Below are 14,945 nucleotides of genomic sequence, written 5' to 3'. Positions count from 1 at the left end.
ATGCCTGTGACAGGCAAAGGCATAGAGAAGGAGAGCAGACAGGCGGTGGCCAGGGGTTGGGAGGGTGTGGGTGACTGATGGGACAGAGCTTCCTTTGGGGGGGGATAGAAATGTTCTGAAATTAGATGGAGGTCATGGTTGCACACACAACCTTGTGAATATGCCACAATCCACTGCAGTGCACACTACTCAGGGGTAATTTTATGTTACGTGAAGCATATTCCAAGCAAAGAGAGAAAGAGCCTCCTAACTCAGTCCGCCATCTACCTGCAGAGACTGCGCACCCCTATTCATAGCAGCGTCGTTTATAATAGCCAAGAGGTGGATGCAACCCAAGTGTCCACTGACAGGTGATGCATAAGGAAAATGTGGTAGATATACACGGTGAAATATTATGAGGCCTTGAAAAAGGGAGGGATTTCTGACACAGGTGACAATGCAGATGGCCCTTAAGGACATGATGCTGACTGAGACAGACCAGTCATGAAAGGACAAATACAATATGACTCCACTCCTGCAAAGTCTCTAAAGTAGTCGAAATTATAGAAACAGAAGGTAGAGACAGAGAGAGAAAAAAAGAAAAGAAAGTCAACAGATGGTTCCCTGGAGCTGGGAGGAGGCGGGGAATGGGTCTTCCTTCAGTGGGCACAGAGTTTCAGTGTTGTGAGGAGAAAAGGTTCTAGGGATCTCCCACAATAGGCTACCGACACCTGACACTACTCACCTGTGTGCTTGAACACAGTTAAGGTATTGCATGTTTTCTATCCTAACGGGGGGGGGGGGGGGGGGGCTAAGAGTCACACACCGCGATCTCTGACCACACTGCGCCCACGCCCGGGGAGCAGAACATAGGGAGGCCGGCGCGGCTGTCAGGACTCACTTGCCATGTAAAGAGCAACTCTGTCGTTGTCCTTGTGCTGCAAGAGGTTCTCTGCGTAGTTCAGACGGCTGCCTTTGAACCACTCGGGGACGTCCGCGACCCCTTTGGAGGGGTCCACCACCTACAGAGGGTGACAGCACAGCAAGCCTGGGCTCACACACACGTGAGAACCACCCCACAAGTGAATAGCCATGAGCATGCTTTACCGGGAGCCAGAAACACCCCCTCCCTCCTATCAGAACGAACAGTGCCCTGGCCCAGAATAGAACACAGGCCCTCTGACTAACAATACAACACTGCACGTGTGAGAGCTAGGGGGGCAGAGAGCAAGCCACCTCCCCACAGAGAAAACGGGAGTTGTCAACCTGAGGCGGCGGGTATGTTAATTCCGCAAAGCCCGCATGGTAGCAAATTGTCGGGCTGTACACTTGAGATAGACACAGCTCTATGTGTCAACTGTTCCTCAACAAGGTTTTAAAGCTGAACGCCCGGGGACCACACCATCCCCACTAGTCTGCTTTTCCAACAACTATTGATTAAACACCGGATTTAGCAGCGATGCTGAAGTTAGAAAGTCAGTAGGACAGACTGGGCGCCTGGCAAGCGTTCTGGGCTTGGAGCAGACACGGCAAACCAGGAGGCGAGGCCACCCCCCCCCGACTCCGCCCCCAACCACAACTGCTAGTGGGGGGGGGGGGGAGGCTGGGATCCTGAGTTTCTGCTCCAGGTGTCCATGGGTGAACCTTTCAGAATGGTTCATCTTACAGTCAAACCAAAGACACAGGGAATTATACTGTGAATGGCAGGACTTCCTCTTCCCAGGTACTTACTGATTTAAGCATAAGAAGCTGAAAAAATTATCTAAAACCAAGGTTAAAAAAATAATGATGAAACTGCTGATCGTTTAGAAAAACAATAAGGCAACTGTATTCACTGCCCTGAACTGTATACGTTTTAACGTGTTAAGATGGTAAATTCCATGCCATGTGTATCTTACCACAATTTCACAACATTTAAATGAAATAAAAATAAGATCATCGTCTAACTTCCAGGACAGGGCCGGGCGTCCAGACGCATCGGCAGGCCAGAGTCTCTGCGGGGTCCCTTAACCAACACAGTTTTCCTCCCGCTCTCTAGAGCAGTGGCCCCCTCACTGATATGAGCTTTTTAAGGGAAGAACTGAGGTGGTATTCCAGGAAAGCAACCACTTCACTTCGAAACATAACCACAGAAGAGATAAGGCATAATAGGATCTCGGCTTACCTCATCATACATGCGTGAAGAGATGAGGCCACTGAATTTCCAGAATTCTGCCCAGAAGTCTGAGTATGACTCAACTGACCACTGGTACAGTTCATCGTAATTTCCTAGAAATAAAACAAAATGGCACACGGCTCAGACAGCATCTCGGAAGGAGAGTCTCCGCTGCTCAGTAACAGGAGGGGTAGGATGGTCACCCGGGAGCCACAGGCAGCTCATGGGCCTCCGCTGACACTCTGGGCAAGTGACAGAAGCAGGGTGTCAGGAGCCTAATGCCGAGACTGAGCTGGGTCCTCTCGCCGCCTTCAGGTGACTATAGATTTAACCATCCTGCTATTCCCCCCCCTAGTGGACAGGGGGGCACACACAGAGGAAGTGACACAGTTACCCTGCCCCGTGACACTGTCCCTTCCCACTACGGCACCAGCAATTGTCCCTGGTCATGCCAGACGCAGGAGCAGGAGGAGAAGAGATCAGCTAGATGCTGACTGCTGACAGCAGGGGCACAGAGAGGGCTGGGTGGAGGGAGGCAGGGCGGAGGGAGAGGGCAGCACCAGGACATGGTGGGGGCGCAGAGCCCAGGGAAAGAACACTGGAGTGAGCGGGTCTGCCACAGGGACAGAGGAGGGTCAGCCCACAGGTCACACTGCTGAGATCAGGGGACAGGGTCTTCAGGGCTCGGAGCCCAGGAAAGGGAATCTGGTTCATAAAAAATGATGGCCGCACATCCTCCAAGCCCCACAAGAGAACTTCACCCAGCACTTCCCTGTCCACCTCGTCCAGGGATCAGAGAGACCAGGTCAGCTGGGCGCACGGGGCTCAGTCCTGACTAGACATTGGGCTGGGGGCCTCAGGCAGGCCGTTTTCCACCTCTGGGGCTCCGTTCCCCTCGTGGATCACCTTGAAATTGGCAGGAGAAGACCATGGATCCTTCTGTGACTGTACCAACTCAACCCTGCACTTCAGGACCGGGCTGGGTGACCAGTGTTAGAACCTCAGCTCTGCCACTTACTAGCCAATGGCCTCGGGCAAGGGTTTCCCTTCTCCGAGCCTCAACACTCTTGTGTGTAAAACGGGGAGACAAGCAACTACTCTAAAGGACTACGGTCAGGATGAACCACATGCGCCAAGGGAACACAGGCACCGAGCCCAACAGTCGGGGCTCAGGTCCTGCCCCACTAACTGGACAGCCTCCAAAGAGTAAGTAACTTTCTCTGGGCCTCATTCTTTTCCTCCATAAAAGGAAGATAATGGTACTTATCACAGGGTCACTGCAAGGACTGAATGAGTCAAAACACATAAGTCACCAAGGATGGTGCTTGGCAGAGAGAACGCGTCGGCCACTACCATCACTCCTGGTCATGTTGCAGGAGGGGGACACGTGACAGGCCGCGGGACAGTGTGTGATAAGCTCAGACCTCGACACGGGTGTGGAGGACAGGAAAGAGCCAGGTCTCGGTGAAGGCGGCGGTGAGCCAGGCCCAGGTGTCTCCGGGAAACTGCACTAAACAAACAGATCCCGTCCTCCTCTCTCCCCCATGCCTGTTGTCACCTTGGTCCTCAGACACTCCAGAGGTCCAGCTCCAGAAAGCCCTCCTAACTGATGTGAGAGAGGGACCAGAGGGGTCACTGGAAATCCAGGCCTCCAGTGACGGCCTCAACAGCCCATCAAAAAGTGGGACACCACCAGCCTGCCCACCCGAGGAACACACAGCATTGTAACATCACGGGGCCCCGAGGGGCCTGCAGGACAGCGAGCAGGCTCTGTGCAGCCCGTTTCCACCGGTGACAACCCGGTCGAGTCATCGACTACGGCTCTTCAGGCTTCTGCTCACACACGCATCGCCTCCCCTTAGAGGCTGCACCCCGGGAGCCAGGTGACCAGCCTCAAGCATGTCGGGTTCAGTGCCCACCCGTTCATCAATATCCTGAACTGCTGCCAACGTGGAAATCATGGTTTGCAAATGAAACTCAGGCTGTCTGGCTTCTCATGAGAAAACCGACTACCTGGCTGGGTGGCCAGCCAGTGCCTCTCATCTCCCCACATGGAGCAGGGCTGATCTGGGTAACCGACAGGATGGGCAGGAAGTGAGCGGACGGGACCGTGAGGCTGGGTCATAACCGACATGGCGGCTTCCACCTCGCCCTTAGATCGCCTGCTCTGCGAGGAGCCAGTGGCCATGTCGCAGGAACGCGCAGGCAGTCCTAGGTGGCACTCTTGCCCACAAAACTGGCACTGAGCCACTGCCACCTCGTGCCCCCAGCCTCCATTGAGCCTTCAGATGACGGCAGCCTCCTGAGACTCAGAGCCGGAGACCCCCAGCAGAGCCTGTCCTGGGAGTCGGAGCCACAGGAACTGAGGGAAACTAAATGTTTACTGAGGCTCTAAGATCGTGGGGTGATTTGTTACATGCCACAGGTAACTGATGCATTGTCACGACAGAGTGGCGACCAGCTGCCCCACCTGGGGGAGGCACTCCAACACAGCTGCTGAGAGCACCGGTTCTGGAAACAGGCCACAGCCCCAACACTCAGAGCTTCGAGATCTCAACCAAGACAGAGCTTCCATTTCCTCACCTACGGAATGGCATAAAGCCTACCCAGTGGGGCCAATGGCCGAAGGTTGGTTAACACATGTACAGCGCCTGAACAGCAGGCATATAGAAAGCACTCACCTGATAGTAACTATCGTTCATACCTGTTACCTGCCCCAACCCCAACTACACTGAGGCTGTTTGAGAATGGGGACCCAGCCTTCTCTGGGTTGGCACTATCCCAGGTGCCTGCCAGCAGCTGGTAGTATTCAGAAAGGCACTTGGTAGGTTCCTTCAAAAGAGCATGTCTTCTAAAGCAGTGTCACCACCCTAATTAGAGGGCGGTACATGCAACATATCCCGTGGGCCCTTGCAAAAGAGGCTAGCATCGCATGCCCCATGCTAACCAGGCTGCAGGCTGCTCCTGAGGGGGTCTGCCTGGGTGTGCAGGGAGTCCCCACATGGAGCGCTGCCAGGAGCAATGAAAAGAACCAACTAACGGGTGGCCCTGGTGTAACTCCACCAATGGTCTGCCCCTTCTAAATGGCAGGGGTAGAAACATCATGCCAACCTCAGTCTGGGAAGCTGGACAGGTAGCGAGGCAGCCAGGCTGGGGAATCATACCCCCCCCCCCATCCATCCTCAGGACAAGAGTCAGGCTGAGTATGTGCGCCTCTCACTCTCTGCACATCTGTCAACAGCACTGGTCAGCACTGTACACCTGTGCCACACAGCCACTGTTGGGGGCACAGAGGGTACAAGTTCAAGGGTGCTGGCTTTATGCAGTAAGAACACTCACAAGTCAGTGAGAAGGCAAGGCGGGGTGCAAGTCCAACCCACACGCACTCGGAGAGTGGAAGAGAAGAGAAACCGGGCAGAGGGTAGCCGCTGAGCGGGGTCTCAAAGTGAAGCCCGCGGCCCCCAGGGTCCGGCCTGTGGGGAAGAGGGAAGCAGGTAGGGTCAGCCGTCAGCACTGGAAGAGCAGAAAGAGCCAAAACCAAGCTCTAAGCACCCCCACACTTTGGAAGGAATCAAACTTGGCTGGTGGCTACCACATGGGCAGACAAACCCAGTACCACAAGCCTCTGGGTTTCCCAAAGAAGTTGGAAATCTTGCTTTTCAATGCCATCTCCCAGCAAGGGAGCCACCTGCACTGAGTCTGCACAAGGTCCCATGTGGGCCGCAGGCCACTAGTCCACAAGCGCTGAGGGAGGGAAGTGGAGTTCAGCAGGCAGACGGGGAGTGACAGCTGCTTGATGGTGCTTACTCAGCCAGCCCCAACGGGCCAGGTGCAGGTGCATGCGGGACTGATCACCTCCTGTCACCCTCACACCCACCCAGTGACACATGCAGCCCATTTGACAGATGAGAAAACTGAGAACGGGAGCAATCCAGAAGACATTTCCACTCGACTGCACAACTAGAGAGTGGAGGAGCCAGTTCAAAACCCAGGTAGTCAGATTGCAGCTTGGTGTCACCCACCTGAGGGGGCTGGTTTTATGTGAGATAATTTCGTTGAGTCAAGGCTAGTCCTGACCTGTGGTGGCGCGGTGGATAGAGCCTCGACCTGGAATGCTGAGGTCTCTGGTTCAGGACCCCGGGCTTGCCTGGTCAAGGCACATACCAGAAACAACTAGGAGTTGATGCTTCCTACTCCTCCCCCATTTTCTCTCTCTCTGTCTTCTCTCTCTAAAAATCAATAAATAAAATCTTAAAAAAAAAAAAAAAGAGTCAGGGCTAGGCTGGCACCTGGAGAACAGTGTTACATTGTAGCCGGCAGGGGAAAGAGAGACCGATCTCTGGGATGGTAACACAGAAGCAGAATATGGCCTGCTCCTGGCTCTTCTGGAAAAGCAGGCCTGTTCTGCTGAGTCCAGCACCCATGCACTTACCAGCTACCACCTGAAGGGCCCAGGAGTAATAAGACCCATCTGTTTCCAGAGGGAGGGACAGAGCTGGGCGAGCCCATAAGAGGGGCTCAGTGACACAGAGGCCATGTCAGAGGCCACAAGAGGGAGTCATAACAGCAACATGCTCTGGAGAGCCCAGAAGCTCCCAGGTGCACTGTTTGCAATCCCACGGTCTACAGGGAGCCATTGTGCACCTCTGGGCCAAGTGGTGACAGTCAGACCTGGGCTTCAGGATTGCTCTGGCCAAGCAAACAGGGTGAACTTCGGAAGCAAAGCAGGAAGACCAAGCAGTGTTCCAGGAAGCGAGAAAAACAGGGCCCCAGGAGTGGTGCGGGCAGGGGGTGGGGGTTGGGGGGGTAATGGAGAAAGGCCGAGCAGGTGAGCTGGACACCCTGTGCAAGTCAGATGACAGATCCCCATTTCTGTGAAGCTATCTGAGGACAGTGATGCCACCAAGGGAACCAAAGGAGTCGCTGAAGCCAGCTGAGAGAGGGGAGAGGGAAGGAAAAGCCAAGATGAGTTGATACCAGAGACGAGAGGTCCAGTGGGTAGTCGGACAGGCCAGCAAGAGCTGTGGGCGGAGCACGTGCAAGCGCTTCTCAGAAAAGGAGCTAACCTGCACCCAGCCCCCCACCCCCACCCCGCCAGATATTTCCTGGGACCGGGTGGTGGCTGGAAGGAGTCCCCTTCTAGGTCTCTTGGGCAGGAATGGGGAAGGCGTTCCCTCCAACTCCAATGGCAGGCTCCCACCAGACCATCCTCCTGGGTGCCCTGAAATTCCACACTCGCCTTCTACCAGGGGTCAGCCTGGGGAGCGGGGAGCGGTTAACAGAGGGACAGCCCAAGGTACTACTAGCTAGGAAGAGACCCCCACAAACAGAGAGGAAGCGCTGCGAGGCTGAAAGACCCATATCCCAGAGGAAGCCCCAGGCTGCAGTACAAAACCCAGCGAGCACCTCATCTCACAAGTAGAAACCTCGCGGGCAAGGGACTTCTCGGTGCACAGGGGTTCCCAGGCCAGAGAGGGACCTTCCCCGGGAGAGGGCGCCCCACACGCAGGGAGATGCTGCAGGCAGGAGGAGTCCAGTGCCCTGAAAGCGCCCAGATGACGCCCCGCACAGACAAGGGGACAAACCCCCGGAGTCCGAGGCGCCCTACCCCCTGGAGAAGAACCCAAGTCCAACAACGCCCAGAAAAGGGAAACCTGGACATCGGGAGGCCCTTCCAACGACTAGGAGAGACCCTGAGAGCAACGCCCAGGAAAAGGGAGGCGCCCCGATCCCCAGGAGGCAAGCCCCTCCGCCAGTTGGTCCGTCGCCCTCCCCTCACCCCCGAGGGAGGTGTCCGGGAGCCCCGAGGCCGCGGCGCGCACTCACCCAGCGCCAGGCCGCAGGAGGCGCCCACGGCCGCCCGGAAGCGGTCCATGTGGGTGTTCCTCTTGCCGTCCGGCTCCCACATCACCTGGCACTCCAGGATCTCGTCCCGCCTAGCCGGCAGCTCCTTGGACATGGCTGCGGCGGGCGCGGCGGCGATCCGGGACGCGGCGGGGGCCAGGCGCGCGGCGGGGACCGGGGACAGGGGACCAGGGGCGCGGCGGGGACCCGGGGCGCGGGCTGGCGGCGGCGCGAGCGACTGGCTGCGCGAATGAACCGGCGGTGGCCGCCCCGCATAAGACACCGGCGAGTCCCGCCCACGGAGGCCCCGCCCTTCGCCGCGTGTAACCCTCCGCGGGAGCGGCGCCTCGCAAAGGAGTGCAAGTCGCCGCGCCCGCTCCTCAGGGACTGGGACCCTCTCCGGCTGCGGCGGTTGAGGACGGCGGTTGGGGCGGCGCAGGCGCGCTGCGCCCCAGTTCCCCGCGTCTGCCTGGGGCTGGCGGGGGTTAAAGCGCCCCCTCCTCCCCCCCCAAGCCAGGACCCAGAAGCCGCTGGCTCAGTCAGATGTTCATCCATTCACTCTGGATGGTTTTGTTTTGTTTTTTTCCCTCTAACAGCAGGTATTTGCTGAGCGCCTGCGGGGTACCAGACACTTGGGTTTGCGCGGTGAACCAAGCGAAAGTCCTGCTCTGTCAGCAGGGCGTTAAGGAGAGAGGGGCAGGTGTGGGAAGGAGGGGATGCAGGAAAAACAACTAGTTTACCTTATGGTCTTTTCTTCAATGGGCATTTCCCCAGCCCCCTTCATGGGTTTCTTCAAGGATGCCCCAAACCCCTTCATCCAGTTTCATGAAGTTAACGCTGTCCCCACCCCTCCTTCACACACACCCCTGCCAGTTGGGGAAGAGTAAGTTGTAGGGTCAACACCCTAGCCAGTAGGGCAAGACCTATCCCAGGGCTTGCGTTAGAGACAAAAACAGAACCCAAATCCCTGCCCGTGGGCTCACTGGCAGCAGCACGCCCTTCTGCAGAAGGTATTGAGAATTGCCTTGCCTAGGTATTTCGTCTGCAGGAGTCTTGTTTAATTGCAACTCTAACAGGGAGATGGACAATGAACAAATAAATACATCCTATATGTGGCGTCCACTGGATAATGAATGCATACGGTGGTGATGTCCACAGAGTACCCATGAGGAGAATCATCATATTCATAGTAGACTAATAACATAGAATAGAATTCGTATGGAAAGAAACAAAGCCCAGAGGAGGGGATGATAATGAGGGAGGAGCAGTGTTTCCATTTCACTAGGGTTGTCAGGGAAGGTCCCATTGAAAAGGTGACTTCTAGCCCTGGCCTGGTAACTCGGTGGCTTAGAGCATCTTCCAGATACACCAAGGTTGCAGGTTCCTCCCCCATCAGGGCACACATGAGAATCAACAAATAAGTGCATAAATAAATGAACCAACAAATCGATGGTTTTTCTCTCTCTAAAAACAATATCAATAAAAACAAAGAAAGAAAAGGTGACTTCTACCAATGACAAAGAAGGTGACAGGGGTGAGCTCTTCTGTATCTGGGGAAAATGTTCCCAGACAGAGGGAACAGAAGCTGCTAAGGCCCTGAGTCAGGAGAGTCTTGGATGTTGTTAGAGAACTAGGAAACTTCTGTCTTTGACTTGAGGGGTAGAAGATAAGGGTAGTGAAGGAAGAGGTCGTAGCATTGAAGACGCTGGCTCATCTCCTGGTGGGATGAGCAGAGTAGTGTTCCAGGAGCAGACAGACGGGTTATGAGGATGTTGCAAGAGATGATGACAGTGGCTGGACCAGACCAGACTGTGCTCTGACTATAGCTTTAACAGGAATGCCTCCCAAATATATGATGTTGCAAGAGTTGACAGTGGCTGGGCCAGAATGTGTTCTGACTTGTCACTCTAACAGGAATGCCTCCTAGTTACGTTGACGTTGCCATAGATTATGGTGGCTGGACCCAGGGGGTAGCTGTAGGAATGGAGAGAAAATGGGATTTGGGATATATTTTCAGGGTTTATTTATGGTACTCCACTGGTACATTGGAGCCATGATAGGGACTGTCCTATATTCCTTGTCATAATTTGTTCTCACAGCAGCTCAACCAGCTTCCCCCCAAGTACAGTATTTTGCAGCATTGAAGTTCTATGAAGCAACCTCCCGCCTCTTCCACTTAAACAGTTTCCATCTTCCAGTCACAAAAATTAGGGGATATTTCAAAATAAACATGAAGCGATAAAAAAAAAGAAGCATTTGGGTTTTTTTATTCAACAAGAACATCAGAAAAGCAAACGACAAGTCAAAGAAAGTTGTTTGATTATGCAAATGAGGTGCAAAACCAACTTTTATTTCATAGGTGAAAATGTACTGTACAAAAGGCTGAAAGTACTGGAGTATCTGCACGTTCCCTGATCCCCTAATTTTTGTGAGCAGTTCATATAAGCATGACTTTCAGAATAGGCCCATCCCCTAGTAACCTCCAAGCCCTAGGGCCAGCCATAGCTCTTTGTCTCCAAGTTAACACCTTTGTAAAGGCTCAAGTTCATCTCAAAACAACCCAGAAAGAAAGTTCAGTCTTGAAGGATTCGTGTATTCATGTTTACTCCCTTTACACAAGAATGCAAATTCCACAGGAGCAGAATCCTTGTTAAACTGGTTTCCTGCAGGGTCCTCAGAATAGGAGCTCAAGAAACATTCATTCATTGATTCATTCATTCAGAAATACCTCGTGAATACTTGCTGTGGCTAGGTTTACACGGGTTTCCCCTGTGTAAAGCATGGACCCAGCCCTCAGGAGGCATGGAAATCCAGAGTTTGACCAATGGGTTGATCAGTTCTCACGGGACAGGTTGGATTTATACACCCGACGGCCACTTGGTTTATTCTTAATTCCTTCAGCCCACCCAACCAGGCACAGGGGGACTCAATGGAGAGAGGTAAGCTACAACCAAAATAACTGGGTACTTTGTACTCACCTCTTTGACACTTTGAGACATACAAGAGCTTTTGAAGGTGCTTTTCCAGGACCCACCTTGCTGCCCCCTATGTTAACATGATCACAGAGAGGGGAAAGAGGAAAGCATTCAAGAAAGTTCTTTCCATTTAAAATAGGAACAGAGGCAATCTCCCCAGCCTCTCACCCAGTTTCCTGTAGGTTCTGAGAAGATGGCAAAGGCCTCAGAGCTTTATGATGTCACTTGGGAAGAAACACGAGATTAAATGGAAAAAACGGAGAGAAGAAGACTCAAGAAACAGTGAGCATGCTGTGGAAGTTGGAGAGAAATCAATTAGAAACCTGCTTCAAAGCTTAGACATGGTATTTGGTTCCTGTATATGAACAGGTGATTTTTGCAGCCCTGGACTGTGGCTGGGGTGACTTGGCATTGTTTTGTCTTCAGGAGTCGGGAAGACAATTCCCTGGCAGTCACGGACTCAACCAAGCAACTGGCATGAGATTTGAAGCGTGGAAAGATACGATGATGCAATACAGCTATGTGATCAAATTCTACATGAAGTTCCAACCAGCACAGCTGCAAGGAAGCATAGGAGTGCCCCTCGAAAAGCCCAGGGCATAAACATGGAGTCCACTTGGGGAACTGAAGGAATGCCTGGAACAACTTGTTGGAGACCAAGGAGCCCAGCATGACCTTGCAGAACTTTGTGTCAACAAACGTGCTTGGCTAAAGCAGCCTTTTTTTGGAGGAGCTTCTGGTGACTATATAATACCATCGGCCATACGCTGAAGCTCAGTATACCGAGGTGGACTCAAAAACCTCAAACTCTGAAGAAAGTCTTTTGCACAGGCACTGAAACTGCACATCAGAAACATGAGAGCTTTGTTTGGACTTGACATGTCCGCAAGTCAGATTGCTTCAACCCAAAAGCAAATGCACAAACAAACAAAGAAGGACAACATAAAATATGCCAATTGGGCAGCTAGTCAAACAAATAGACCTTTTCTGTTTGCAGGCTGAAGGAAGAAGGAAACCAAAAACCATCTCAAGGCGGTCGAACACATAATGGAAAACAGCACAGACTCCCCAGTCCTAAGGCTTTCAGAACGCCTTCATCTGACAAGAACACAACTGCACCATTGAACTCATTGACCTGTGACTTATTTACTAAATGCCCGGTGCTATTTATATACTAACTTTCTGTGAAGACAGTTGTAAAGAATGTGTTTATATAAACCTAAAAATGCCTTTTATTGTGAAGGAGAAAGATGAGGAAGGTCCATGAAAGAAAGATTAAAGAAGGGTCTTACTGAATCGTTTGTCATTCTCTTAATATCACCTGGCTTTTAAACCATACTCTGATGTAGAAATAACCTTGTTAAATAAACCATGATGCACCCTGGCCAGATAGCTCAGTTGGTGACACCATTGTCCTGATACGCGGAGGTTTGGGTTTGACCTGTGTCAGGGCACACACAGGAACCGATGGATGTTTCTGTATCTCCCTCTTCCTCTCTCTCTCTAAATAAACTTTAAAAAAATTTTTTTAATTTTAAAATAAATCATGATGACTTATTAAACGTGCAAACATAAAAAATAAAATAGGGACAGAGCTGGAAGGACCCTTCTTCCCCCCAAAATGTTAAGTGTTGTCTATGTGTAACTCCCTTAGCTATCTGCAATGCCCGTCTCCCTCTTGTAGCTGTTGCTCATCTTTGATTAAAGGATTCAGAGGGACACCACGTTTATAACACCTGTCTGACTCGTGCTTCCCCGCCATATTCCAGGTGCTTTGAAACTTTAAAAAGAGCATAGAAATTTTCCAGGCCGACCGAGGACACGCACCCTTTCCTCAGAGCACAGGTCTGAGAAATGACCTCTGGGTCATTTCTTGAAATTTGCCCTGCTCGCCCTTTCGTGGGCCAGCACCACCTATATTGCTTTTTCTTTCTCCCAGTGTGGTGTGTGTTAAGTGACATTTTCCACCTTTGAAAGTCCTCGCGACTATTCAGTTGACCATTAACCAGTACAGTAAAGTATGCAAACATACTGAGTCCTCCGGAATATGCTGAAAGCCGTTTCACGGGAGGGGCATGAGTATTTGGAAATAGCAAATGTTCCCAAGAGAGGCCCCAATTGAAGGTCTGGCAAAGGCATCCCGGCCTTGGTGGAGGGGTTGAAACCAGGAGTGCCTGGGGAAACTCCAGCCGCTTTTGATAGTGTGATTCTCACGTGCCTCCTCTCCTCAAAGCTTCTTTGTGCACAGAGAAATAGCGATCACAATGCTAAGACACTGGAAAAAAGTGGAGAAAGCTGGAACAGAAAATAGCAAGGCAGACCCCCTGGCACGCCCTAAGCCCTGTGGAATGGACAGCATGCCACCTTCGGAGTATCTCCTGGGAGGATAGTGCCTTCCCCCGGGGATGGTATCTTCATCTGGCTCCCAGAAAGTTTCATCGCATGCTTACATGACCATGTTGTTGTTTTCTTCTTAACTGAGCATTCTCTATAAAATGACATGAGGCTTTGCAGTCATTGGAATGCCTATGCCCTGCTGTGATTCAATAAAAAACGTTTTTATTTTTCTGGTTGATGAATGCACACCAAATCGGAAAGCAATTGCATTTTTAAATGTATGCTCTGATGTTCCCCCTTAATGTATCTGGGGGGGAGGGAATGTAGAAGTATTGGAAAATGCTACATTTTATATGAAAAGCAGTGAAAGTAAATTTCACTGCCTTTGCTCCTTCCAAAATCAGAACATTTCCAACCCAAGCCAAACCATTGCCAAACCCTCAGGAGAAACGTCCAAACCAGAGTACGGCAGGTAGTTACTAAAGGAGGTTTGGGGGCAAGGTTGCTGCTTGTTTGTTTATCCCCCACCCCAACCCCCAAAGCAAAGCACCACTGTCAGAACTGTAAGTTAAGTGCCTTATAAGAATCTGGGCACCCACCTCCCCCCACCTTGGAAATTCTTTGGGTGGCCCCTCAGGGATCAACATGCCCCAATTTAAAGACCCACTAGTCTAGGCCAATGACAGCACTTCTTTTTTCTTCTTGGCCAATGATTGGCCCGGGGTCCTCATGAGACCGAATTCCAGCCAATGAGACCAAAGGGGGTGTAATGGGGAGGGGAGAGCTGGGAAACAATTTTCCCTGTGATGAGTTGAGGTCCTTTTGTAGGGAGCTGTGACAGATGTCTCCTGATCCCGAGAAACAACGTTAAAGAAATCCCACATACAGAGGATGTCGGTGCAGAAGTGGGTGTGTGTGTGTGGGGGGGGGGGGAGTCTGGGCCCTCTCACTTCTGGTTGAATGAACAGTAACTGTCATCATGCCTCAAGCCACTGGCTATGGAGTGGTCATAACTTCTGCTAAGAAGCATTCTAACTGAAACAATCACCCAAGGTCATTTCACCTCCCCCAACACACACAGGCTTCTCTTCCCTTTGGTACATTCATGGCCCCACACCAGATGGCCTACCCTACCGGATCTGAAGATGTGAAGCTATCAGCTATCAGTAAGAACTAAGAGAGGGTCAGATCCCCAAACCAGGACCCCTGTTATCACAGCTCCTGCATCTCAGGGGTCCCACAGTCCAGGGAGCACAAGACTGCAAGACTCTCCCCCTAAATGAACCGAAGCATCCAGTCCAGCCCAGTGCTGATCTGTGGGAAGAACCTTCCAGACAGAAGGTGTAGCAAGTGCAAAGGCCCGGGAGCATACTTGGCACAGTTAATTGGTAGTGGCTGCACAGGGCCTTGAGAGGTAGGGGTAAAGACTGGGTTTTATTTAAAGTTTGACTAGAAGCCGTTTGGAAAGTGTCCAGTGGGGAAGTGCAGTGACTCACATTTCGAAAGGATTGTTCTAGATGTCCTAAGGTAACCAAGTGGGGTGGGGTTTGGGGTGAGCAGGGCACAATCAGGGAGACCTGTGAAGGGAGTTCTGCAGAAGTCCACCTGTGGTATCATAGTAGCTTGGACTAGGGTGGAAATGTGGGGATGGTGAG

General features: G+C 52.1%; 1 protein-coding gene and 1 pseudogene across 4 annotated transcripts in view; one reads left to right on the top strand and one right to left on the bottom strand.

Annotated features, from left to right (window-relative positions):
• AACS (acetoacetyl-CoA synthetase) overlaps positions 1–8,298 on the bottom strand; it is a 211,220-nt gene extending 202,922 nt beyond the window's left edge. For 3 of the 4 annotated variants that reach the window (XR_010749389.1, XR_010749388.1, XM_066371180.1), the window contains exons 1-3: positions 7,961–8,286; positions 2,144–2,247; positions 881–1,001 (exon numbers count right to left, since the gene is read on the bottom strand). Coding sequence is in view for 2 of the 4 variants with exons in the window: in XM_066371180.1 (XP_066227277.1) it covers positions 881–1,001; positions 2,144–2,247; positions 7,961–8,093 (358 nt within the window). In the remaining 2 variants the exon portion in view is untranslated. Of the gene's footprint in view, positions 1–880; positions 1,002–2,143; positions 2,248–7,960 lie in introns of all 4 variants that reach the window. The other variant, XM_066371181.1, reaches the window with a different exon arrangement.
• A 2,848-nt stretch (positions 8,299–11,146) lies between these two features.
• LOC136391898 (ER membrane protein complex subunit 2 pseudogene) lies at positions 11,147–12,078 on the top strand (annotated as a pseudogene).
• Positions 12,079–14,945: the final 2,867 nt, after the last annotated feature.

Source organism: Saccopteryx leptura, chromosome 2 (genome assembly GCF_036850995.1).
Source record: "Saccopteryx leptura isolate mSacLep1 chromosome 2, mSacLep1_pri_phased_curated, whole genome shotgun sequence".
Lineage (NCBI taxonomy): Eukaryota > Metazoa > Chordata > Mammalia > Chiroptera > Emballonuridae > Saccopteryx > Saccopteryx leptura.
This window is presented reverse-complemented; position numbering and strand designations above follow the sequence as displayed.